Here is a 27,234-nt window from a genome sequence, read left to right as displayed (position 1 = left end):
GCCTTCGGTGTAACAACACAAACAGTGAGGCATGGTCGTGCAGGCGGTAACACTGGCGAAGAGATCAATACTCCGAGCAGCTCGTTGCCGGCCATACGATACCGATATTCAATTTCTGTATACGGCTCAAAATCCGATCTACGTACGATTCTCGTGTCTGACTTGAGTGTCAGTTTCATTCGTCACGCGACCCGAGGTACGCGCAATTTCAACTAATTCGAAACATTGGTGAAAAAATCACTATTTTGCTATTTTAGAACGACCGCAGATATCGAATACGTATTCAAAGTCTGAGGTTCTTTTGTTTTATTGTATTAGTTTACTCAATTTCCGCAACAATGTTAAAGTTACAAAACAATCAAGTTAATAACTTATCTGATCAGTTTCAGACAATTAGTATTGCAACACTTGTAGCTTGCACGATTTTTACTTATGATTCTAGATTTCAAAAAAGTACCTGGGAGCAGTACAAATGCAAATCGATATTCACATGTTAACTTGGGTATTATTTTTTCCTTCTAATTTTGCAGTGGCAAAGAATGACGGAGTGCAACCACGAGTTATAAAAACCTGTATTCGATATTCGTTAGTACTCAATTGCAGGAAAAAACTGGATGATAGGAAATTCACAAATTTTATCTCATTGTCAGTGTCAGCCTGTTCCTCGCAATTATCTGGAAGTTGAGATAATATGACTGATTGCCGAGAACGTCGATATACGCGTTATAGTTTGAAACGTTGAACATGAAACGTATTAGAGGCCATTCACGCGAGGTAATGAGTTCGTATAGTATAATGAAACTAGAGATAGAGATCGAATTTCCAAAGGCTATATAGATTACACGTTTTTTTTTTATCTTTGCTACGAGTTCGTCGTCGATATAAAAACGCAGAATTTAATTTCCCCGTCTCCGAATTACTGAAAAGATACGAATTTCATCTCTTCATTTATTTTTTTTCTCCCTCATTCTTTTTAAAGTTATATACTTTTTACGAACTGCTTGCACGAGTCGTGCTCGTTCAAATACACGCGTAAATGACGCGCCGGATATTAAAGCGTAGTCTTATCGGCAAACTTTGAACGTCATTTAATCTGTGCGCTGACAAGCGATAATACGACTGGTGTAAAAAGCTTTCGGTTGTTCGACATGAAATGAACGGATTTTAACCAGTTTCACGCAGACGAGAAGGAGCCAAAAACGCCCAGGCGAGACGCATCGATCCGGACAATTTTCGCTCCCTTTTTCTATCCGCCCTCTCTTAATCAAATCCGATTATTACCGTAACACGGGATAAGCTCTCGCATCGTCGAGAGGCAGATATGAGTTTCGTCCCATCCGGTCCGCCTGCAGCCAACGATCAATATCTGCTCGTTGCAACTTCGAATCACCGGCTAAAGGCAGAGCGGGTTGTTGACCTGGATGCACCGGGATTCTTAGACCGCCGGGTCTTCGCCCCAGTTTTATGACCCCTTTGGGGTAGTTTACAACTTGCAGCCTCCGCATACTCCGGTGAATAACCCGGCGATGGGTGCTGCACAAATAGGTCGGTAAGGCAGAGCTCTGTAAGATGATCGGAAAATATTAAGGTTTTCCCGAAATTCTTTTTCGTAATTACGACGATACGGATAATTGTTTAAATTGATAAATGTACGTAGTTGACGATAATTACCGAAATCATGACGATTGATCGCTGGTTGGGCGCGTGACTTTGCAGAAATACTCTTGAAGGTAATTCGAGTGTTTTGATGATCGCGCGCATTTTTTCTTACGCTTAACTTTTCTGTACATTGTGGGATATGTATACGTACATTGTACCTATAATCGTACTTACGAATATATCGTAACCGGAACTGCTGACTTCGTTGGTCAATTAACGGTTGCCGAGTCATTTGAGGTACGTATTCCGGTAATGACTCCGTTGAAAAATCGATATCCAATACAAACACGGCAGGCCAGATTTATCATCTTTTGCGTATCATGTGTAATGCGTACCTTTGCGTACTTGGCTTTTACGTCGCAACGCGTTACTTCTTTCTCCATTAGCCTCGAGTCAGACTGGAAAAGTTTGACCATGCGCGTTTAGCTGCACGCTTAAGCCTCTTAACGATTGTCGGTCGTAAAACCGCCTGCAATCGTTATCGAATTATTATACATTTTCCTCCAGCGATCCTTGTTCCGATTCCGTCGAGGTGAAACCGCGATCGCGTTGCTTAATCAGCGTAACCAAACACACTCGTTGAGCAATCCCGTATATGTGTATAATGCATAAGAGAATACGAATATCGATGTTTACCACCGTGCTCGCGTAATTTTAAAAATTTTATCCTCCGCCCCTCCAATTGTTTTTCGTCCGGTGGTTTGTCTAATTTTTTCCGCTAGTTCAGCACCGGGAACTCTGTGTACTTGCATTGTACGTACAGACGTGGACATTAATTCGGAGACTGCTAGTTTTTCATACGTGTAGATAATTGCGTTGGTAACGCTGATTCAGCCTGCAGTCTCACCGTCAGCCAGCCGCTTCGGGCTGAATTTGCATTGCCAACGTAATCCTCTCGGCTGAAAAACTAGCCGTCATGGCGTCACTGAATTTATGTTCACATATGTACAACACATTATAGGTATGTACCGCACTAACAGCGCTTTTGTCATTCATCAAGAGCGTTTCCTGCGGCTCGCCCCTTCCGTTTTGCACCCTCCGTCTCGCGCCATTTACGTTTTTTTTTTTTTTTACTCGTCTTTGTATACACACCGAGTTCGTTAACGATTCACGCTGGTCCTTATCCACTTTGAAACCGCTGCACGAAAATAGACGCGTTCACGTCCTTCGTCACTCTTTTCGTTTCACCGTCATCGACTCTGCCACAATCTTACTGCGAGCTTGCAGTGTGCGTAAGAATACATACGTATGTCGTCCAACACCCGCGTATATTGCGTAACTTGATCGTCACGTCACACTCGCAGCTCGAGAGACTAGCAACCAGAAACTGTGGCTATTTATAAGATACATCGTTTTAATTTTGGACCGTTATTATCTGCATTTTCTCGGAAATAAAACCTAGACGATAGGATCGTTGATTGAGAGAACGTATGCGGTTATAATTAAACTATCACTCTGGTTTTACGTCTGATTTCATTTTCACGGTCAGAATTATAATCTGCTGTAAGTTTGAAACGTATTGTTAAAAGGAAAACTCGACGCGTGAAAAAAATAGAGAGAGCGAGAGAGAGAGAGAGAGAGAGAGAGAAAGAAGCGAATCGGTACTTTGATCTTTTACCAAAGCCGTCGAGCCGTTGACTTCTTTGCCGATGCAACTGCGCAGAGAGTTTCGAAAATAAATGAAACTGGGCTGCTCCGCAGGCAGTTTGCTGACCCACATTTGTACGAAGGCTGTTCAAGATGCAAGCACCTCTGATTACGCTATGGAGGAAGCAATATTTAATATACACGTATACTGTATTTGTTTGAATTTTAGAGATCTACTGTTATGTATAGTTCTGGTCATCGAAAGTACGTGTATTATATTACACGTAATATATCTTGTTCCATATGAACACTTGAAACAGGGATAGATAAGATTTGATTCAAGCACCCCAATTGTTTGTTGTTAGCAAAGTAGATGCGGGCCGCAGTTTTTTTCGTTAATTAATATCGCTACGGCAATGACGCGTAATATATTGCAAAGAGATTGTAGGCGGAATTCATTACACTTATGTACAATGTACATGGACATATGAAAATGTATAATCGAAAAGATTTGAACAGTTTACTTTCACCTCAATGTTGTTTATACTCATTGCGCGCGGCCTACATATGAGTAAAACCTGAATGCATAAGGTACATACAAGGAGCGCGTGCAGTATTATTGAAACTTGGAAAGTTAACTTCGCCTCACGCGGAATATAGTAATATTTTCGAGTTGAATCGTCAATCGACGCAATGCTCAGACGCGCGTTACTCGTCATTTTTGTCGGAATATGAAAAGAATTTTTTTAAATGATGTAAGAACGGATTGAATGCATTCTTGTTACGAGAAACGCCCGATAACAATATTCTCGGATTGTTATTAACCTGCGCCTGCAACACACGAAAGCTAAATATTATGCCTATACCTATTACACCTACCAGTGCGAGTGATAAGAATCCGATTCTGACGTAGATAAAGCTTGTAGCATGTTACCGGATACAGGGTTCTCCCTTTCCTTTGCAAACGACGCACGCGTGAAGTGTGCCTACGTAATCCGTTATACGTATTTAGTTCTTCGACGGACCGTTATGTGCCGTTTCAATCGATTAATTTTTTAAATTTATCAATGCTTCACCGTTCACTACGCGACACACGAAGCCCGGGCAAAAAAAAAATGAAGGTTAACCGATGCACGAAACTGATATAAAATTTTTGTGGCTACGGTCAAGCAATCGGAACTAATTATTTTTCATTCCTTTGTTATTTTTTCATCGGATTTATTTTTTAATTTTTTTTCATTTTCATCGCATCATCATCGGATTCTTGTATCCATTTTGATAATACAGTGATTATTTACAAACATATGCAATGATTTCCAAATATCGTCGAACCGTAGGACGAGCTGGTCCAAGTTTCGCTAATTCTTGTAAAAAGAAAATTTACCACTTTGCCGAGTAAGAGGAGCATAGTAGTGAATATATAAATATACAGGTATATGCGTCGCGACCTATTCAACAGGTTGACCTCATTCTTTTACCACCGCTCTGCAGCGCTCGCTGCACTTCTGAAACGCGATGAAGTGTGCGGCTTATTGATTGGCCTGGTTTGCTAATTGATAAAAAAAAAAAAAAAAACCGAAGAAAGAAATTATGGTGCATGCATAGACGTGATAACTAATCTTTAAAGCTTTTCAAGAAATGTGTAACTGGGTTAAAACAGATAATTGATTCGAGTCTTTGGAGAATCCCTGATGTGTATGTTTCGTGCGCCGTACATGCATGCACGTATCTTTTACATAACCATTCAATTCTACGTATACGAGAATAGAATTTTTCTTTTCAACAACCGGGTGACCAAGTTATGCGAGAAAAAAATTGGCGCAAAAACACCCGCGTCATGTTTTTAAATTTAAAACTAAAAAATATAGTCACAAATGGAGTAATGTTTTTTATCGTTGATTCGAAGAGCCACAAATTCCACTCGACTCTTAGGCTGCTCCGTTAACTTGTCTCCGACACTCGGTTTAACCGTTACTTTGACGTTCTTATACTGTAATTATTCGCCGAACTGCGTTATAGTTGGTATTATATATTCATCCAAGCGGATATGCAGGCATTAAAGCGATCAAGCGAATGCCGTCGGCAATAAACGCATCGATTTTTACATTAGAAGTAAAAAATTTGTAATATACGTACCGAGAATGTCATCCGGTTCGATCGGTCGGGTCATATCCTTGACTGTTGAGCAATGAGACCTGGACACATGCACGTTGTGTTGAAATTCAATTCCTCTTTACGCTTCACCAGCTTTCTATTAGAGAAAGTATCATGTATAGATAGACTCGCGTCGCAGTTTGTCTTGTGCATGCAGCTAATGTAGGTACAAATGACGAAAGATGAATGACGAAGCGAGAACTGCAGCATATGACATTTCCGAATTTTTATACACCGCCTACTTTCATCGCTACAACGATATCATTAATAATTATAATCATTGTTATGATTACAATATTTGATTTCCTTCCTGCACCGAAACTTATAGGAAATTTTTCTTTCTGTTTTCAGTATCTAAATCCAAGATGTCCATCACCTCAGTTCAGACTGCCCCCGAAAGCCTTTCCCGCCATGGGTAAGTGTCAATGAATTGAAATACATAATAATTGTTCTTAAACGTGTGTTAATAAACAATAGTCTGACGGTGTATCCTGCTGCATTCTTGGATGACTCATGTAACAAGCCAATCCTTTCGTTATCCGGGCAACGTGTCTTCTTGCAATCACTTATAGGTGTAGGTATTCAAATAACACACTCATACCTGATCGCTAAATAAGCTTTGCCGACATTTTTTTCGCCGTACTCACTCCCCGGTCAATTTCTCTCCTGTTTTAAGCTGATTTATTGTCGCACGTTTTGAGATAGCTTATAAGGATGATACGTCGACTGCTCAAACAAATATGATATCATTCGGATATGATTGTATTTACGGTCGAATAATGTGTCGATGTAATTTCGTGGAAATGTCGAGGCGAAACGATTTTTACGCTGTTATTATCGATACGTAACAAAATTCTTTTTATCGCACATAGAGATATGTACCAGGAAAAGTGCGCGTAGAATATAGTTATGCAAATTCACCATTTCGCCTCATCGTATACACGATAAATTCAATTCCGCGAATCTATTCTACTCGAATTATATACAGAGAGCGCAACATCCTCCATTATCGCAATAAGCGTGCTCGATCCGCGAATGGTACGATTAATATGCCATGATAATGCGAAACAATCGAATGCTTCAGCGCCAGGCCCCGTGATAAAATACGTACAGATTATAGGTATACGTAGTATATGGACAAATTTCAAACTCTTGAGTCATTGAGCGGTCAACACTGATAGGTTTCCATAAATCCCTAATGTGGAATATTTTTCTAAACCGCTATTCAATTTTTGTCTGTTCGTATTTTGTTTTGTGGCAAATTGTGACGGCTTAATCTCAGTATCGACAATGAGTGCATGATAATGGAATATAAAGTGTATTTTTCCTGTTAGTCCCCTACTTGTACGCAAATAATTTTCAATAACTCCACTTTCCGATGACGTCGGTGCATATTGTTATTGTAAATATGATGTTCAATTGAAAGTAGCGAGTTTCAATGCAGCTGCAATCTCACGCGAGTTTTACGCTGACGTTGTATATATACACAATCGATGCTGCTTTTTATTTTACATAACTCAATTCGCGTGCGCGTTTGTGAATGTGGCTACAGTGTAACCTTGAATTATAACGTTGTAACACGGTGACGAGATGAAACTCGCGTTTCTTCGCACCCAACTCCGTTGTGTGTATGCCTCATCTCGACGTATATTATCACAAGTACTACCTGTCCGCCAATCAACGTCTTCCATGGCGTATTAATTGGCTCTGTTAACCATACACATGATCGCGTTTTCGATCGTGCTCGGGTCGTGTCGAGATGAAAAAAAATTCACACCGAAAATTCGTTTCATGGGTTTAAATATCTATAATAATAATTACGTAAGAGGAATACGCGTGATTGTTACGTACACACGTATTTAAAACGGGCACATGTGCGCTGCTAGCACGTATAGGACAAAAAGGCACGTGTACAAGCACGGTGCCCTTTGTACTTTGTATGCCCGATGTTTAATTATACATACTAAATTTAGCGAACGGCAATTGTGGAATTACGTAGGTGATGCACGCACACCGCATACACGTTTCAATATACGTGCGAGGAAATCCGTTTGTCGGGGAAATTTACGGACGCGTTAGGAATTTGCCAATTTTTTTTATATTAGACTACCTCTTCCGCCTTGATGCTGCATGTTTGTATTATAGCCTACGTAAAACAACTAATTCGCGAGTATAACTTTAGCACGGTGAATCGGTGTATAGCGCATATAATAGTATATAAGGTACAGCGTGTGTAATAGAGTGAGCGTGTCTATTTGTAATGAGGAAGATATTAACGCCCACGATATTGGTCCGATTTTGCGTCACGTGACGATTACTCTACTTATTACCACCTCTCTCTTTGGAAGCTGGGAATTTCAGAACCGTGTGTAACAGCGCAATATCACGCAATGTTGTGTGTCAAAGGCAGCTGATGTCCCGAACTATAAATATATTCAAATTCGAGACGAGCTAAAAAAAAAAATGTGCCGTTCGTTATTCGGCTGATGAATAATGTTTGGATCAACGTCTGAATAAAATCGAAAATTTATATTTACGTATACTGTAAAATAAATTGATAAACTAAAGTGAATTCTCTTTTATTTTGTTTACAGAAGCAACATTTCGCTGTCATGCCACAGTTTATGCGGTAGCGTCGATGACGGTCTTCAGGACTCTCATCCGCAGTACCAGGACACCATCCTCACCATCGAGGAACTTCGTGCCCAGCTAAACTCCTGCTTCACGTGAGTTTCAATTTATACGTATATCCAAAGAACCCGGCACTTCCAGACCTTAATTGGCAATAGAAAGAAAATTACAAGGGAATGAAAATCTTGCCTCATCGCTCGCTAACTTGCCTATTTACTGAACAAAAATTGGAAGAATAAAAAACGATGATAGCACTGTTTCGGATAAACCACGTTATACTCGTCGCTGACATTATAGGTGCAGGTATAGAATGTCAAAAATTCAGTCATTTATCGATCCTATTCGGAATTGCATAGTGTGATAGATTCTGGAAGGTTTATTGTATTCGGGTCGTAGCGAGCTGACAATGCAGTAGAAACACGGAACAGTATTTTTTCCGTATGAAATATTTATACGTATCAAGTAACGGTTGTAGTATCACCTCGCGAATACGTGTAACTATCTATCTATCTAGCAATTATTGTTGAAATTCAATAGGGTTGTTCGATTTTCGTCGACTCGCGGAAATCGCGTAAAAGAATCTCAGTCGGTGTCAAAGATTGTCGCGTATTATCTCGATATTTGCGATCCGTATAACCGATGGCATAGTCGTAGCGACGATGCAAACTTCGAATATACAACATATCTCACTGTCAATAGAATCCGGTACAAACCAGAGCATGATAATTTCAACAATTGCACACCGGTTGGAAACACAAAAAAAAAATAAATAAAACGAATCTGCACACGACGCGACGGGTTACAATTGCTAACGCAACGCACAAAAGAGATTTTGCACAAACATATTTATATCTGTATACTCAATATTATACAATTAATCTACGCATATCGGGGATTTACTCGAATCGTGTATTGCATAAAGAGCTTGGACTACATGCCATGATGTAGTTCGCAAAGTGAATTGATTTTCTGTACCATCTATTATACGTCAATTTAAAACGTCAGTCGTATGCATGTGTAACCGTTTGTCGGTATAAATTTTAATGGATTTATACACCAATTTACTCAACATAAATTATACCCTATACTGCTGATAATATGTGACGCACGATTTTCTGCCTCCTATAACGTGTTTTATTTTCAAGTTAAATATTCGTTTGCTATCCCTTATAGACTCACTCTTCAGCCAAGCTGCCAGCAATCTAGCGAAATCTTATTTCTTATTCTTCTTTTTCTTGCAGATGCGGAGTATCGTGGAGTGCGGAACACGTTTCCCTCGATTGCAGTGAATGTGGTGGTTACTCGTTGGAACGTCCCTGCCCGTTATGCGACGGACGTTGCCACGCCATTTGGAAGCGCGACCTCACCATGGTGAGAAACCATTTTTTTTTTTAATTTCCTTTGCTTTTTCATTTTGCGTTTCGTTCGTTTAACCATACGTATTTGACCTACTCTCGAAGAGAAGGTAGCAATCATTTTGCAGAAAGTGTATACTCAAGTGTGTACGTATATAACATATCGTGTAACGCGAAGTCGAGGCGAATCGCAATAGAGTTTCGCTCGCGATAACGATGGCAGTAAATCATTATCTAGCATTAAAAGTAGACTTATATTCTTGCACTGATTTGCACACTTGGGTTCACGTGTTCGAAGCATTTATTCACTGTAGGCAACACAAACGTGTGTTTCTCTTTAACTATCTTCTCGAATACAGCGCAATTATTTATAAAGGAATCCTTTATTTTTGTTTTAGTCACATGCCAGTGGAAAGGCAAGATGGATCGGTGAGTGCGCCTTGAGCTGCGGTCCCTCCCTCGAGGAGTCTTTGGTTCCTGCGTTAGAAAAGCTGCGAGCTACTTCCTGAACGGAAAGTTCCGAGGCGCAGCCACAATCTTGCACAAGACTTAACCACCACCATCCATAGCGTCACGCATCCACCATCGAGAGCGAATTAAGGACGAATGAATGAGGAGGAATTGATGTTCCACGAGTGGGTTCACTCGGACAATGTCTATAAAAAACTGTAAAACGATGGCCGTCTGTGATTAGCGAGTACAAGCATCGCTCGTTCGTCGTCTGTCGTGATAAAAATTCGTCGAAGAACACGAAAAAATGTGTATTATTATTATTATTTCTACTATTATACATCCATCCTAATCGTATAAAAACATCGTGTTTGGTTGTTTTTTTTAAATGTGTCATCACTTTTGTTACGAAATTCTATATAAAATGAGAGCCAAAAGGAAAATATATTTGTAATATACATATTTAGACGCGGCAAGTGTACCGTAGCTATAGATTATACGGTCTTCAGCTGCGACTTATTTGACTTATTTGCTCTAAACGAAGATGATGAAATTGCATTAGAGATCATAATGAATAGACAACATACGCCAGAAACTGTATTATTACACATTTTGACATCTACGGATTTAAAAAAGAAAAACGTATTAACAATAACGTCGCAGCGTCGCAGCGCCGAAAATGTGTAATTCAGTTTGAAAATGAGAAGTACTTTTTCACCTTACGAAGAACGAGCTTAGCAAGAAATAGCAATTGTACGTGATCTCGAATAATATAGAACGTGTGACTAAGAAAGTGCAAGAGATATATTCCTTTCTCCTTATATCAAACAAAATCAAACCCCGACGGATATACGATATCTCATACCTAGCAAACGGGACTGCCAAACGTATTAAACCTGTCCCCTTCCAGAAGTCTGGTTGTGTTAGAAATATGTGTTACGTGATAGATAGACAGATAGTAAATTTCACTAGGCTAATCATAATTAATTAGGACCTAAATTTAGATAAATATCACTGTACTTCGGTTATAGTGTAGCACTTTTAAGACCAGAATAAGGTTCTTAATTATGATTTGGAAAATCCTTCGGCCAAAATTTGACGAATGTATATTTATATTCTATGTAACCACTCAACTATTCGAGCATCAATATCTGTATGGGTCGATGTATTTCTTTATTCTCTGTGTACACGAGCGCAGCAATTAATTATGCTAACCTAAGACAAGGTCGCGATTTTCGAAAAACAAATTTGAAGTCAGAATTAATGTGTATCCGTTTCTGTATGTGAATCCATGCTCATATTTCACCTCCATTAGACTTAAATTATGTTAAGAAAGTTTTCTGAAGTACCTACCTATTGATATTGACAAAAATGAAGTCAACTGCTTTGGAAAATATGATCAGATGTAATTTTTATTTATAATCTTGGAAGTTATTTATGTCCATAACGTTCAAAAAGTATGGGATTAGTAAATAAAAAGATATCAAATCTTAGCATCCGTGTATTCTTATTTTGCTCGGTAAATCTAGAGCGGTATTCATATAACTTTGGGTAATTAAATAACTCGAAATAATATCCTGTCAGTAGATTTTCAACAGAGAACGTCGTCAAACATTAAAAGAGCACTAAATACGTGGAGTTCAATGTACGAGAATTTGAGAGCCTAAAACAAATGATCAATTAACAATTTCTTATTTAAAATCGGTAAGTTGGGCTGTAATGGTGCAGGAATTAAATGGCATCTGTGTAAAATAAGTTGTAACATTTTATTTACAACTTTTTAGTATGTACAATGTTGTTGACCGGCCTCTTAGAACATGCCTTCATTATTAATGCCAATATCAGGCTATCTTCTCTAAATTTGTGCAGTTATTTAAGCACTCGACTAAAATTACAATAATCTTATTAGTATGATCATCAATTTCTTTTTTTCAATAGCCAATACGTTCGATAATACGTATCAATCCTTGATGTGAAATTCGAATTCAATTCAATTTGAGTATCACGGGAAAGATCACTGAAATACTGTTGAGAAAAAATAATAATTAATTCTTTGCACTTGATTTTTAATACTTTTAGGAAGCTAACGAATTTATCTACAGCCTTGCGAAACACGTTGTTTCGATAACAACGGTAAGTAAATAGCCGCGTCTGGTAGAGTGGCCCATTTGTATTGCGTAAATTTCTGTCGAGTATTAAGTTAATATTGTATTGCAAATTTCATTAATTTGTACTTTTAATTCATTCGTGGGCTGCGTGATGCACCTCAACTGAAATGATCCGAAATAAAATGTAGGCAGGTTGTGCTTCCGAAACAAAAGAATGAGTAAAATTCTGAGCTCGTTCTAATAATAGGTTACGGCTGCTACAAACGTTTCCATCATTACCATATCTTACTATACATTAATTACAAATAATATTTAATCGTATTGCATCTCCAAGAGAAAGATAAAATCTCTTTTGCTGAAACATTTGAAAATAATTTTTCAGCACCAGCATCCTCGAAGAATGCTAATATTAATGCTTGCGAAGCGCCTAAGCAGTGACAAGAATCAACTTTGGTGCACGATTGGGTTGACAGTAATAAATTAAGTCAGTATAACAAATTGAAAAGATGATCGTTAATACTCTGACTAATGAGCTCGTCAAGACACAATTGAGAGACCTGAGATCTTGGAACACTTGACAAAGTATGTATCCAGAATAAATTAGGTCATAAAGAAAAATCAGAGTGATTATTTGTTATTAATTTAGTATGATCGAATTGCAGGAGGTACTGTCGCACACTCCTGAGCATCCAACGTCTCGTCAATTACTGGTCTGTAATCGATTTTCACCTGAAAAGATTGGGAAATTACAAAATTAAGATTGTATTTTTTGACTGTTGTAAACTTAAAAAATGATGTGTATTAATAAGCTATCTTTGTCGCAGATAAGCGGTACTAACATCGCCTGTTTGAATGTTGACAGAGGTGAGAGTATGCTTCCTCCAATGCTGCTCAATCGGTACGGGCTTCTGTCCCTCCAAAGATTTGCTATAATCGTACTCATCGACTCTATCTTTGAAATCTTCACGAGCATGAGCTCCCCTGCTCTCCTTTCGGTTTTCAGCAGCGTAAATGGTCTGCATAGCATTTACCATCAAGTTTTGTAACTCCAAACTCTCCACCAGGTCTGAGTTCCAAATCATCGACTTGTCCAAAACTTTGAGATCGCTCATACCCTTGTAAATGTCAGACATCTTGCGACATCCTACAAAGAAAAACCCATCACGTAAGATTTTTAAATCATATTTTACAATTCAGAGTCTAAATTGTTTGAAACATTGAAATGCCATATTTAGTACAGAGTTTCACAATGTAAGAACAATACTGACCCTCCTGCAAAGTTTCTGCAGTTCTAAACACAGCTGCATGTGTTTGCATAGTTTTCTGCATGTTCAACCTTAATTCAGCAGTAGTAACAGAACCATTGGCATTCCTAACCCAATCCAAATTAGCAACAGATTCCTCGCCAGCATTCTATAAGCAGTGAAACAAAGAAATAAATCAGAATCATAAAATATATACCTAAAGTTCCATCAAGTCACTGTCACGTATATGACGTATTATAGATGAAACCATACTATACTACGAATCTTTCAACTTATTCAACTTGTGTGGAAGCGTATTGAAATATTTCATAGGTAAGCGTTTCAAATGAAATGATACTAACAGGCCTAAGACTTCCGATTTTTTCTCCAGGCTTATTCTCCTCGGAAATTGTCTTTGCACAGGCACGTCCAAACACCACTAAATCCAACAAAGAATTAGCCCCAAGTCGATTTGCACCATGGACTGAACTTGAAGCAGCTTCACCACACGCATACAATCCTCCGACTACCTTGTCTTCATTGTTTACTGTCGTCAGAACCTGGCCCTTGTAGTTTGTTGGGATACCACCTACAAACACGACGCAGTTTCATTATTACATCTGCAGTCACTGAAAAGACTATACAAATTTGAATAACGTACCCATGTTGTAATGTACCGTAGGTAATACAGGGATAGGTTCACGTGTGACATCGACGCCAGCAAATATCATAGCAGTTTCAGAGATACCGGGTAGGCGAGTAGCCAGTTGCTCTGGCGGCAGATGATGTAGTTGAAGGTAAACGTGATCTTTTTCCGGTCCACATCCCCTAATAAAAGTATAAAGTATATATTTGTGTAAACAGCTTCAAATCAAAATTGGAATTCTGTAAACTGTTACTATAAGAAAGACACTTACCGGCCTTCTCTGATTTCGATTGTCATAGATCTAGATACAACGTCGCGAGAGGCGAGGTCTTTTGCAACTGGAGCATAACGTTCCATGAATCTTTCACCCTCGCTATTAATCAGGTAACCACCTTCACCTCGACAGCCTTCTGTGATTAGACATCCAGCGCCGTAGATTCCTGTGAATATTTTGTGACAGTGACAGATGAAAATATTACAAATTAAGGGCATTATGCAGCAAATTTCTGAAATGTTATAATACATGTATGTGATACCTGTTGGGTGGAACTGAACAAACTCAAGATCCTGGTTAGGTAAATTTGCTCGGGAGATCATGGCGGTTCCGTCGCCAGTACAAGTGTGCGCGGATGTACATGAGAAATATGCTCTGCCATAGCCTCCGGTGGCCAATATAGTGTTCTTGGAGTGAAATCTATGAAGGGTTCCATCCTCTAAACATAGTGCAATTACTCCTCGGCATTCACCATCTTCCATCAACAGGTCCAAGGCGAAATATTCAACAAAGTAGTTACAATCATAACTCAAAGACTGCCCATAAAGAGTATGCAACAATGAATGACCGGTACGATCTGCGACGCAACAGCATCTGTGTGCTTGACCTCCTTTACCAAACTTTAGAGATTGACCTCCAAAGGCTCGCTGGTAAATTTTACCTGATTCAATAAAAATGTTAATTCACATTATTTTTAAATCAAACATTGATTCTTTGCCTGTAACTAATGAAGCTTGCAGCATATGTATCAAACGGCAATAAAATCATATTGTCCTAATTTCAATTTGGTGAGAGCTATGACAATAGCATGTCACGTAGCAACGCTGACGTGTTATTTATCAACTGATTACTTTTAGAAGTCTAAAAAATTTGAAACAGTGTTTTCATTTCATATTAATTTTTGACAGACATATTGGTAGGTTTCCTTGTAATTGATAATGCTCAACTGATCAGTATTCAACGGTACTTTCTGTTGCTTTAACTTTGTACACGCAAATAATGGATTCAAATAAAAATCGTGGACTACGTGATCAGCCTGACAATCCTGACAACCCTGACGAAGGAAATAATGAATTCAATGATCAGCACAGTGAAGATGAATTTCCTCGGGCCCAAAACACTTCAAAACGATCTGAATCAAGTTACAAAAGCCAATCCAGGTGTGTCTTAAAAATACTATTAATGCCTTGAAAATATTCATCATCATACAGCTGTGATGCGTTTTGCATTGGAGTAATTAGAAGAGACATTTTTGATGCAACATACGATTGAAATCATGTAAACTGAAAGCAGAATAATATCAAACTGATGGTCAGGCTTAACGATGTATTCATTTTTGCTATATAAAACAATGATTTTAGACCACCGAAGCAATGCAATTAGTAGGATTCTTTAGAAATATTGTGTTTCTGCAGAACTTAAATCAACCGACTTCTACTCAATAGGCCAAATTCAAAAGCAGCGTCGACACAGCAGCGATCACGATCACGGTCTAATGCCCAAACTAGCAGGACGTGGACCAGTATCAATCCCTTCATCAATTTCATGTATGGTTTCCGCAAAGTAGGTTCTATTTCAGGTAGCAGTGATATGCTAAGTACCTCACTAGTTACGAACTAATATATTGTAACATATCATTTTGCACAGACACAGACAGGAGAAAACAGTAAGAACATTTTTCGACTTGGTGGAGAATGCTGGCGAAACATGACAAAAGATGACAAACAGCCATTTATTGATGCGGCAAATCAAAATAAGAAACTGAAGCAAAAGCAAACGAGCCGAGAACAGAAATCAAATAATCTGGATCAACAACAATCCAAGAATCAAGCTCATGATGACAATGTGCCAACAAAGAAGGACTCATCACAACAAGTTTCTACTCCCAAGAAACGCAAGGTGAAAGTTTTTTCAGGCAGGATAATGTGCACGTGTCGATTTAAAAATTGAACTTAAAGCACGAAAAGGGATTTCTAAAACGACCAAACATATTTTAGCTGGATGCTGTAGACATTGATTTCAGATGTATATAAAGATACAGTTCAAGTTACAGTAACGGTGTACTGAAATAATTTTTCACAGGGACAGCAACAAAAAACTGAAATAGATTTGAAAAAGAAACGCACGAAGAGTGACATTGAGTCGGACAGTGATACAGATGATACATCTAGATCAATACATACTGCTACAACCGATTGTCCCTCCGAAGATTCATACCAAAGTTCATAAACTACAGAGGCTGCTATAGTAAGAGAGTGCGAGAAACTAACAGAAAAACTGCTATTGTGTGTTCTAATTTATTTGTTGTATGTTATGTTGGTGATTCGTCTAGTTATACCATATTATACTTGACCTGGATCAGTGTTTCATTAGTAGATGTGCTGTTTTTACTTTTAATATTATACTTTTAATAATGATTGATTCTCATTTACATTATACACAAAAAACTCACCGTCAGGTGTGCGACTGAATGGCATGCCGTAATTTTCAAGTTCAATGACAGCTTTAGGAGCTTCCCTGGTCATGTAATGAATAGCATCCTGATCGCCCAGCCAATCGGAGCCCTTGACTGTGTCGTACATATGCCATTGCCAGTTGTCAGATTCCATGTTACCAAGTGCCGCATTAATGCCGCCCTGAGCAGCGACAGTATGTGACCTTGTGGGAAATAGTTTTGTAATGACAGCGGTCTTAAAACCTTCGGCAACCAGACCGAAAGCAGCACGAAGCCCAGCACCACCAGCACCAACCACAACAGCATCATAAGTATGGTCCACTATCGGATACTGCTTGGAAATGGCATCAGATACTTTGGCCGCTTTACCATCAGGTGTGTAATGAAATTTGCGGCTCGAAAGTGAAGGCAGGCCGATCTTTCTCTGAAATATTGCATTCTTAATGATTATGGAGGGTGTAACATTTATGTAATTACTAATTTTTTATTCAACTTATTACTTGATCGTTCAAGAATTTGGAGAACTTTTATATAACATCACATCAAAATTAATAGAAACAGAATAAGGTGTCACAGTGAATATTTATATAGATTAGTCTTCCTGGAAAATTGAACTACATCATGTTCACTGACGCAATGAAAACTATGATGATTAATAATAATAATTGCTACCTACAGCAGACATACCCAATAGGATATGTCTCCAGGAGTCGCTAAACTTATATGGGGTAAGGAAAGTGATGGATTAGTGACCGTCGTTATGTGTCTACAGTTGTCTTAAGATGTTCAATAGAAACACCCGCATTCACACAAGAAACAATGAAAACTACAGGAAACCTTGCCCAAGTATAGCCGATATATAATGAATTGATAGTGAAATATTTAACGACCACTCCGATTCAGCATAAAAGTAGATTCGTAAATGAAAAAGTTACTAAAAGTGTAAAATTTGAGGTATTCTAAATGAAACGTGTTAAATTTTTTTGCTGGATCAGTAGATACTTTTCTCCATGTTTACAACTTTGATTTGAGAAAAACAGAGAGTGAGAGAGATAAAAAAATTAAAATTTTCAGCACATCTTTATTCATAGTGATGATACATAACATACTTTTCACAATGTAACAAAAAATACAGTTCTTAGTATTTCAGATTTAGCGTCAAGTTTAAATATTTAAATGTGTTGAAAAGATTTAATCTTATACTTCGTTCTCCAAAACTTTGCCGATCGAATTCTGTTTTAATATACATTCTATAATTTCCTCAATTTCCTCAAAGCTATAATGATTCATGCAGTTCAATTACAATTTTCTAGTGCAATTAATGAAACAATACTAAAATCATTTCTTGCTAATTGATAATATATTTGCACGAGTTATCGTCGATTTCGTGATGCAATTACTAGATAGCCATCCCAAAAATAGCTTCTACTTTGAATTGTAAGCATTGCTGAAATTTCATAGAAGCAGTTATAAGCTGAAAAGAACAAATTAAAAGATTATTCATGGTTCGTCCGAAACTAAGCGATCACAATTCAAGAAGTCTAGCTGTGATTTATATTTAGCTTATAAGTACCTTCAACCTTATCTAAACTAAGGATGCGATATCAGTTTGTTAAATTAAGTTAGGTTAGGTGACAAGTGTCGTTACTGTTTGCCACCAGAATACAACCAGAGACGAGTAGAATAGAACTGCTCATAGTATTCATTAGATCAAAATATTGATAGTCCTCGCCTCTGTCGATCTTTGCGATTTGCTTGCAACAACCCAGAATTAATTATCTAATATCCCATATAATATACAATACTTGTATATAATTTGTACTTATTTATAATCTACTTCCTACGTCTCGGCTTTTTTCTATCTGGAATGTTCTAACAATCGAATGAAATTAAAGAGGGGGATAGCGTGACAAACGAACTGGGTGGTTACCGGAAATCACCTATCAGAATTGAAGAATTAAACTTATATAATAATGAGCAAGAGCACACACGCAAGGTACGTCAGATTCATGTATACATATGACAGTAGAAATAAAAGTAAAAATGAGATAAGAACATGCACTCTTCTATCAATTTTACGATACTCGTGAAATTGATTTGTTTTCAATTCCAACCACTTTTCCAGCCGACCAGTGCTGCCACCTGTGGCGGTTAAGAGAACGGAAAGCTACATCTAAAGCTCTGTTCACCGGCCGTTACATACGGTGTAAATTGGCCATTATTTTTGATCATGCGGTAGTCATACAAGTACAAAGAAAAATATTCGCACGCTTCATTGAATAAGACGTTAAAACTAATTTAGCAAAGCTTGTGAGAATATCTTGACTAAAAGCTGAGTAGTTTGCCGCTGGCGATTTCGCTTCCATCATAATTCTATTTAGGTCGATATTCCCTGCACCTTGTAAATTCGCGAATAGGTTAAACCGTCCAACACACAAATATGCGAATTGGTTACGTCCTGTTTCGACGTAATCAGAAAATCATTACGAGCAGTGTAAGCCGTATCGTGCCTATACGTTATTACGGTAAAAGCAATTTAAAACGGTGGAACTTTCCGTGAAAACTGTTGTTGACTTGATACAGAATTAGTTGTTTACGCTAAGCAATTAATCCCGGAGATAGAATAAACCCGACTACATTGCTAATGAGCAGATGCAGCCTGATCGCGTGTAGGAATCTGGGCTATATGTGCTCTGGCAGCTGTCAAGCGTCGTGAGTGTTATCGCATTTTGGGGGATATACCAGGACAAAAAAACAAGACAGATGATCATGTGCCGCGAAGAAAATAAGTTGATAATTAACTCTAATTGATATGATGTTCGTATGAAAAAAACCGACAAGCAAGGAAACTGGCAAAAATGGGGTGTATTTTTAGACCGTTTCGCTAGTCGAAAAGCAATCTGTGCAGATAACTTGAAATTGCACAATAGTTGCGACACTTGGAGAAAATACCCAATTTCACTCACTTTGGGAAAAACAAATGACGACAGGGTCGACACTTACGTAATGGAAAGTAGATCTCATCGTACACTAAAGGTGCGATGAATTAGCGGTTCGATGATACGCTTCGACGAAAATTATATAACTTAAAGAAATACTTACTAGAGTTGCCGAGGGCAGATTCCTCGCGATAATTCCCGGTACTTTCAACATTATGCTCATCTTGGACCTGCCAGGGGGTGTTAATCCAAATTTCGATCCCCTTTTTTACTACCAAAATATTAACGCACGAGCAGTACACTCGCGCACCTCTCGTACGGCGTCGTGAACACTGAACCTGAGTCGGCGACGTCGGTCAGGCCAGTGGGGCCAACGTTACAGAGGGGAAAAAACGCATTGCATATATTATATATCGGGGTAGTTCACTGTTTGTTGCAATTTTCCTCTCTTTTTCCAAACGCTGATTTACCGCAGCTAGATATCGATGCTTTGTTATTCGTCGAAGCATTATTGCAGCAAAGATCTAACGTTACGTTCTTCGTTCCAAGCCCCATACTGCAAACTTATAACCGACGTTCGCGCCAGCGCCGTACGCGCCAGCCAGTTACAGGAAAATACAATCACCGAGAACGACCTGCTGTGATAAATGTTGAGGAAACATGGTATTCGACTAAAACCTAACAGGGAATCGAATTCTCGTATTCTTTTCGGTTCGTACCACGGCGTTTCATTTTCGGACGGCACACGCTAACACGGGTTAAAAATAGCGCCGACTCGGTATTCAATGTGTCGAATTTAAAGCGAACATAATATAGTTTGGGTTGTGTATTTCACTTACGCTTTTGTTTTACTAACTTCTCGCATTACCGTAAAATCCAGGGAGTTAAGTTTGAAGACAGTATAAACCAACGAATTTTATTTGAATATTCATAAGCTCGATCGATTTAAACAATCGTATGAATAAAATAAATACGTGTAAACATGATGTCTGTGAATAATATTTTTCCATCCGGTATAAGTTGCAGCTGTTTACTCACGCTTATACCACTTTCCTGATACGACACTCGAGATATACGTGCATGTTTTTATTTATATAAAAAGTAGGTATAGGTGAAATTCTACGAAACGTAAGTAAGCGACAAGAATAAACTATCGAATTGTGAAAGGAATTCATTTTGTTACACCACGAATTATGACCGTAAAGTCAACACGGGGAAAAAGCATAGTAGGTACAATACGTACCAAGGACAAACTAAATCGCGGTATAGATACAACTGGAAATTATTTACTCGTATATAGTTTATCAACCTGCATTCACACGTATAGTCCTTAGAATCTTGGAACGAGTTGATTATCAGTTGCACTTTTTTGATTTATCATCGGTTAATCTGAACCGGTTTATGCAACTATGTATATGCATATCTAGACCTTATGCCGGGTTAACGCCAACCTTGTTAGTAACTACGTACTGCTGGTGGCACATGTTCCGCTTCACTCTCGTCCAGAGTGGTGTCAATTACCGGCCGGTAGGTAATGCATATCTGAAAATTAAATATACGTAAATATCTGGCTTCATCTTGTTAATTACTCGGACGATGCAGTGCACTCACAGAACCGTCGTCCTGGGCCCAAGTCAGAGTATGTTTGCGCCAATGTTTCTCAATAGGAAGTTTTTTCTGCCCCTCCAAGGGCTTGGAGTAATCGTACTCGTCGATTCGTTCCTGCAATAAATCAATGAATTTTACTTGTAAGGCGTTGTAAACATTCACTGTTGGAAATACAGCTTTTGCTTCGTTCATCGTGTGCGGATTAAAAATTCTAGAATCACCTGTGAAATTCAAGTTATTTCATCGGCCTACAAAAATTAATTGACTTAATAATGACGATCGATTTGTATTGTAGATATGTTCAACATTTACGAACATTATATATATATATATTTAGATGTGTTGATATGTAGCCATGCTACACACCCGTTTCATCCTCTCAAGGTTAAGGAAAAAAAATCGTCGAAATTTCATTCTCAAGAGAGGAACGAACTTGGGCGTGAACTCTTCACCGGTGTGGAACTTTCCTAAGAGCTGTTTGAAAATCCGGAACATTTAAGATCTGACGAGATAGTAAACAGTCGCGTCGGTACAGTCCGTGTGAAAAATGTAATCCATTATAATTACTGACCAAAACCTCTGATCCCAAGGTATCTTTTGAAATAGATCGCAGATCCAATGGAATCAGTTGCGAATGATGAAACACTTAACTAAATTAAACTAATTTAAGCAACAGATTAATCAACGAAACCTTGAAATCTTCTCTCGCGTGAGCTCCTCGCGATTCTTTCCGATTTTCTGCAGCGTAGATAATGTGCATGCAGTTAAGCATCATATTTTGCAACTCCAAGGCTTCTACCAGTTCGGTATTCCATATCAAGGAGGTATCTTGCACCTGTCACGCAATCCACAAAATAAAAACAACCGTTAATTGATCATTTGTTTTGAGTCTTAGATACTGTGTAATTAACTTATACCTATGTGCTGATTATTGGCGCAGGTATTAAACGAAAAATAAGCTGAACATGACTCACGCAAAGGTTCGGTAGATCACACGTATACAATCGAGTCATTTCTCGACAGCCACGCTGAAGGATATCGCAAGTACGGAATACGGAGGCGTATTTATGCATAGTGCGTTGCATTTCTTCCCGCAAAGTTGCCACGGTGATGTTGCCCTGGCTGTAACGGGTCGCGTCGAAGCGACAAATGGACTGCTGTCCAATATCCTAAAACAATGTTTTGCTGGCTGATTGAGAGGCGAAACATTACAATATAATACCAACAAACATAACACTCCTCAACAATTCAATGCAGTACTGCAGACCTTCACAATTGACTGACAAGTAAAGAGAATATGGTAAATACGGTTTCGAATAACAATGGATGTTCTAGAATGAACCACAGAATTGAATATAATCCGAATTCATCTTACGCGCATTATGCCTGACAATGGTCTTCCTGTACGCTATTTCGAATTCTGTAATTGCAAAGAGTCACAAGTGCATGGGTTAATGGCATGACAACGATTACTTGTGAAAAAGGCAATTCGGGTACATCGGAAATCTTGGGGACTAAACGTCTTGTGCGACGGCGACAAGTACCATTATTCTCAATAACAACATCAACTATTGTATGTCGGGGATCTTGATCATCGGTTACTCACGGGAGCAAGATCCATATGACGTTCACCGGGGCGCATCATGCAGTCTATATTATCCGCGATGGCTTTACCAAAGACCAACGTTTCGATGAGGCTGTTGGCTCCGAGACGATTAGCACCGTGAACGGATACGCATGCGGTTTCACCAGCGGCCCACAAACGGTCCAATACTCTGTCATGCTCGTTTTCTCGCGTGAGAACCTCAACAGAATAATTTGTTCAATTGCCATGATAATCCTTCCAGTATATCTATACTAGTGTAGGTAGGAAATCGGAGTGCAAGACTTGAAACAAAAGACGACCGCGTAAAAACGGCTTTATTAATTTATCTGTGTTGAGGTATCTGATGTTAGAAATGCAGTGAGTCAAAAATACTAAAAGCACGTTTCCGTTCCCATGCTTTATAGATTCTTGAGTCTTTTGTCTCAACTCTCTCTTTCTTTCTCTCTCATTTGAGCCCATTGGATCGATACCTGGGCCCTGTAGTTACCCGGGATCCCTCCCATGTTATAATGCACTGTAGGTATAACCGGTATTGGTTCCTTCGTTACATCAACGCCAGCGAAAACCCAGGACAGATGGGAAATGCCCGGTAGCTGTTTTTCGATTACTTCTCGAGGTAGATGCGAGAGCTGCAGGTAAAGGTGATCTTTCTGGGGCCCCACACCTCTGCGTTGCAATTAGAACAACTCAAAACCGGTCATTAAACGAACGGTGCATAACGGAATATAATGAGTCATGGAGCTCGAATAGTTAAGACATAATAGAGTAAACACCGGCAAAACTTCGACTCGTGAAGTATAAAATACTCGTTATATGTCCTACGTAATGATCGGACCGGTCCGGTTCTCGGAGATGTGACGTGACCCGACAAAGACTACCTATTTGAATATATGATCGAAAGGTAAAAATGATTTTGTAATGTACATAGAATTAGTATGACTATTAACTATTTACATTTTGGGATCGCCAAATCTTTTTCATACAAGTATTATTGGCTATACCTTCGTTGTGTACCATTCAAACACGGTACTAGTTTTGTGAGACTTACATGTGTATGCATTCATCACACAAGCTTAGTTTGTTATGATTAAACGGTACGCAATTTCCTAGAATACACTTCAGGTCGTGAAATTTCAGGCCTATGATAGCTAGTAATTCAACAGTTTTTGAAATCTTCAAGTTACAAAGTTCTTCCCTAGACGAGGAGGACGTATTTTATGAAACCTCAAACAAGCAATATTTAACATATTTTATGAAGTTTCCTTCATAAAAGAACTTTACCTAACGAGGTAATAAATATCAGTAAAGGCCCAGTTGGATTCTCAACTTTTACTAGGCGAGAGAAAGCGATTCAAAAATGGTCGTGTATTAAACTAACTGAAGACCCGATAGACGGACCGAAAATATTTTACGATCAGATCAAAGAACCGTTTCAAATTGAAATCCGAAATATGCACCATTCACAAGTACATCGACTTCAAAGTTTGTTATGAGCTGTATGATTGCTACTCGTTTCTTAATATAAAACTCGAAAATTGAAGTACTTTTCGCAATAAGCAACACTCAAATATTCATTTGAGTTTTAAATATACTACTGCCACAGGATCCAAGGCAGGGTTTCAATACTTAGGACGACCACAAAGTAGAGACATTTTCAAACGGAAGCACGTGTCGTATCACTCCTGACACGTGACCGGCGTACTAGTTGGAAGTTATTTTATTATCAAATGACTCAACGAAATCAACGTCTAATGACCGAAGTCATGAGACGTGATACTTTATAATGTAAAGCTATTCAAAACAATTTTCATACGCTTCGTTGAGTATGTGTTGATAATACGTCTATCTTTAATTTTACAGACACTGATTAAGATAATGAATTTACGGCCCACTCTCCGTTGTATTCGTTTTCAAAGCATATCATCTATTAGTAATGGATAAACAATGTTTAATGTACCCAACAAGTATCCACTTGGGGCAATATTGTTATCGCTAAGGAATTGCTATACCTTCCGTCAAGTATTTCGAGTGTCATCGCTCTGGAAACGACATCCCTCGATGCCAGGTCCTTGGCGACAGGCGCGTACTCAGCCATAAAACGCTTTCCTGATGAGTTTATCAAGTATCCACCTTCACCCCTTACACCCTCGGTGACAAGGACTCCACTTCCATAGATTCCTGAATTAATCAACGTCATAAAAACAACTTTTACGTAACGCGCATACCGACTCTTTTCCCTGACTCATTCCTACAGGGTCAATTCACCTCTTAACCATTTACGGTTTTAATCACATTGCTGCGTCACTCAATGACATACACGTACCCATTTTAAAGTGCAACTAACCGGTTGGATGGAACTGCACGAATTCCATGTCTTGAAGAGGTATCCCAGCTCGCGAAATCATTGCCATTCCGTCACCGGTGCAAGAGTGTGCCGCCGTACATGAGAAGTAACATCTTTCAGTACCCCCCGTAGCGATGATCTACAGCAATACTGGGTTAAACGATACCTAACATAAGGTATGTGGAACTGAGTTGGCAACCCACAGTTTGGTGGCCTCTGAACCGATGCATCTGACCCGTCTCCAGCTCATAGGCCAAGACTCCCAAGCAGCAGTCACCGTGCATCAGTAAGTCGAGAGCAAAATATTCAACAAAGTAATGCACGTCGAAACGGAGGCTCTGACCATAGAGAGTATGGAGGACGGCGTGACCAGTACGATCTGCCACAGCGCAAGTACGGTGAGCTTGACCACCTTTACCGAACTTCAATGACTGACCACCGAATGCTCGTTGGTAAATCTTTCCTTCCTTCGTACGACTAAACGCACATCCTGCGGCAGAGTAAGATCCGACATATCATTAGACCATGAATCAATCGGACATATTTTTTCGCAGTTACCATAGTTTTCGAGTTCAAAGACAGCCTTGGGTGCCTCTCGGGACAGAAAGTGGATCGCATCTTGGTCCCCAAGCCAGTCGGAGCCTTTGACAGTGTCATACATGTGCCAGAGCCAGTTGTCTGGCTCGTGATTGCCGATAGCTGCGTTTATGCCACCCTGGGCAGCCACGGTATGTGATCGTGTGGGAAAGAGTTTAGTAATAACTGCTACGCGATAACCTTTTGAGCCAAGACCGAAAGCAGTACGAAGACCGGTGCCACCAGCCCCGACAATCACACAGTCGTAGCAATGGTCGATCATCGGGTAACTCTATTGAAACATTTGAACTTACGTCAAGTTCCAAACGATGGTCAAGGTGGCGAACTTGGTGAAATACTCCTTGGGTAGCTTACAAGCAATACTGATATATACAAATAAATATTTCCACTTACACTGTCTTTGTCGGATTTTTCACACTTGCCTCTCTCCCCGGCGCTGATATTGACATGCAACCGACGGGCATTGCGAAAGGTTGATATCGATACCTATAACCAAGCAGGATTAGTAAATCAGTGACAGATAGATCAATAGTAAGCTAAACATACCCAGGAACTACTCAGACGCTTCAAACTCTGAACTATCAATCGGTTCATTCCGATTCAACACTATTATTTACTTTATAGAAATAATCTAGACTCGACTGGATAGAGCCTTGGGAATTGAAAATATGAAATTTCTCATCAACATTGTCAATCGAGGGAAAGATAAACAAGCATCAAGTAAGTCGCGGATATCGTGATCACGGCAGGAATTACGTCTTTCCATATAGTAGTAATGAAAGTTGTAGGGTGACAGTAAAAAAGTGAAGAAATAGACTTTCTAGACTATTACTTGTCGTCATATCTGAGATCAATTTCGACCCCGAACGACTGATCGGGGCAACGGTGAACTATTAGAGAGCCTATCTGTGACACTTCGGATAAAAAGACTAATACTTGGCAGCAATTTGGGACTGCGCTCAGCCGATTTCTCTCGCTGAATTACGTCGATATAGTGCGCCAAAGATTTGATTCCAGCACTTTTGAAAATCGCGAAAATTTTCGCCAAAAATACAAAGGGGTTAGCCTTACTTTTTTTTTGGGCAAAAAACTTTAGGTCTCAGATTCGATTTAAATGACCCTTATCTGACCAATTGGACCCTCAGAAACTCAGAAATCGCAGCTAAAAGTGCGTAGGACCAACAGGAGAGAAACGGCGAGCGAAAAAGCACCTGCTGAAAAATGTCGAAAACAAAGGTTCTCGTTTTTTGGCTGTAACTTTTGATGCGTTGATCGCAGCGTATTGGAATTGCGCCCAATCGGTTTCTCTCGCAAAATTACGTCGATATAGTGCGCCAAAGATTTGATTCCAGCGCTTTTGAAAATCGCGAAAATTTTCGCCAAAAATACAAAGGGGTTAGCCTTACTTTTTTTTTGGGCAAAAAACTTTGGGTCTCAGATTCGATTTAAATTACCCTCATCCGACCAATTGGACCCTCAGGAACTCAGAAATCGCAGCTTAAAGAGCGTAGGACCAACAGGAGAGAAATGGCGAGCGAAAAAGCACCTGCTGTAAAATGTCGAAAACACAGGTTCTC

At 39.1% G+C, this 27,234-nt stretch overlaps 4 protein-coding genes and 1 long non-coding RNA gene across 6 annotated transcripts in view; 2 read left to right on the top strand and 3 right to left on the bottom strand.

Moving 5' to 3' along the window:
* The window catches only part of LOC124186102 (protein pinocchio), a 60,464-nt gene extending 48,603 nt beyond the window's left edge, over positions 1-11,861 (top strand). For both annotated transcript variants that reach the window (XM_046577489.1, XM_046577500.1), the window contains 4 exons: positions 5,752-5,815; positions 7,995-8,126; positions 9,273-9,402; positions 9,785-11,861. In XM_046577489.1, coding sequence (XP_046433445.1) covers positions 5,752-5,815; positions 7,995-8,126; positions 9,273-9,402; positions 9,785-9,895 — 437 coding nt within the window. In that variant the 3' untranslated portion in view covers positions 9,896-11,861. The remainder of the gene's footprint in view (positions 1-5,751; positions 5,816-7,994; positions 8,127-9,272; positions 9,403-9,784) is intronic.
* Positions 11,584-19,864, bottom strand: LOC124186089 (succinate dehydrogenase [ubiquinone] flavoprotein subunit, mitochondrial). Its single transcript, XM_046577463.1, has 9 exons — positions 19,666-19,864; positions 16,561-16,987; positions 14,371-14,769; positions 14,106-14,274; positions 13,850-14,016; positions 13,551-13,777; positions 13,213-13,357; positions 12,784-13,088; positions 11,584-12,673 (listed from the first exon to the last, which is right to left on the bottom strand). Exons 1-9 carry the CDS (start codon positions 19,723-19,725, stop codon positions 12,587-12,589), a joined length of 1,986 nt encoding a protein of 661 aa, XP_046433419.1. The 5' UTR covers positions 19,726-19,864; the 3' UTR covers positions 11,584-12,586.
* On the top strand, positions 15,083-16,411 carry LOC124186115. Its single transcript, XM_046577525.1, has 4 exons — positions 15,083-15,268; positions 15,524-15,671; positions 15,756-16,007; positions 16,191-16,411. The coding sequence occupies exons 2-4, from the start codon at positions 15,654-15,656 to the stop codon at positions 16,335-16,337; spliced, it is 417 nt and encodes a 138-aa protein (XP_046433481.1). The 5' UTR covers positions 15,083-15,268; positions 15,524-15,653; the 3' UTR covers positions 16,338-16,411.
* LOC124186126 lies at positions 17,628-19,650 on the bottom strand. The gene is made up of 2 exons (XR_006871561.1): positions 18,137-19,650; positions 17,628-18,037 (listed from the first exon to the last, which is right to left on the bottom strand). It is a non-coding gene; the product is annotated as an uncharacterized LOC124186126 (long non-coding RNA).
* Positions 19,865-19,966: 102 nt separating the features above from the next.
* LOC124187893 (succinate dehydrogenase [ubiquinone] flavoprotein subunit, mitochondrial-like) lies at positions 19,967-26,251 on the bottom strand. The gene is made up of 12 exons (XM_046580077.1): positions 26,204-26,251; positions 26,051-26,143; positions 25,619-25,928; positions 25,264-25,550; positions 25,061-25,199; positions 24,726-24,894; positions 23,187-23,382; positions 22,717-22,914; positions 22,085-22,279; positions 21,802-21,945; positions 21,114-21,224; positions 19,967-21,044 (listed from the first exon to the last, which is right to left on the bottom strand). The coding sequence occupies exons 1-12, from the start codon at positions 26,249-26,251 to the stop codon at positions 20,958-20,960; spliced, it is 1,977 nt and encodes a 658-aa protein (XP_046436033.1). The 3' UTR covers positions 19,967-20,957.
* Positions 26,252-27,234: the final 983 nt, after the last annotated feature.

Source organism: Neodiprion fabricii, chromosome 1 (genome assembly GCF_021155785.1).
Source record: "Neodiprion fabricii isolate iyNeoFabr1 chromosome 1, iyNeoFabr1.1, whole genome shotgun sequence".
In the NCBI taxonomy this organism is placed as follows: domain Eukaryota; kingdom Metazoa; phylum Arthropoda; class Insecta; order Hymenoptera; family Diprionidae; genus Neodiprion; species Neodiprion fabricii.
The sequence above is the reverse complement of the archived record's forward strand: the minus strand, read 5'-3'. Positions and strand labels throughout refer to the sequence as shown.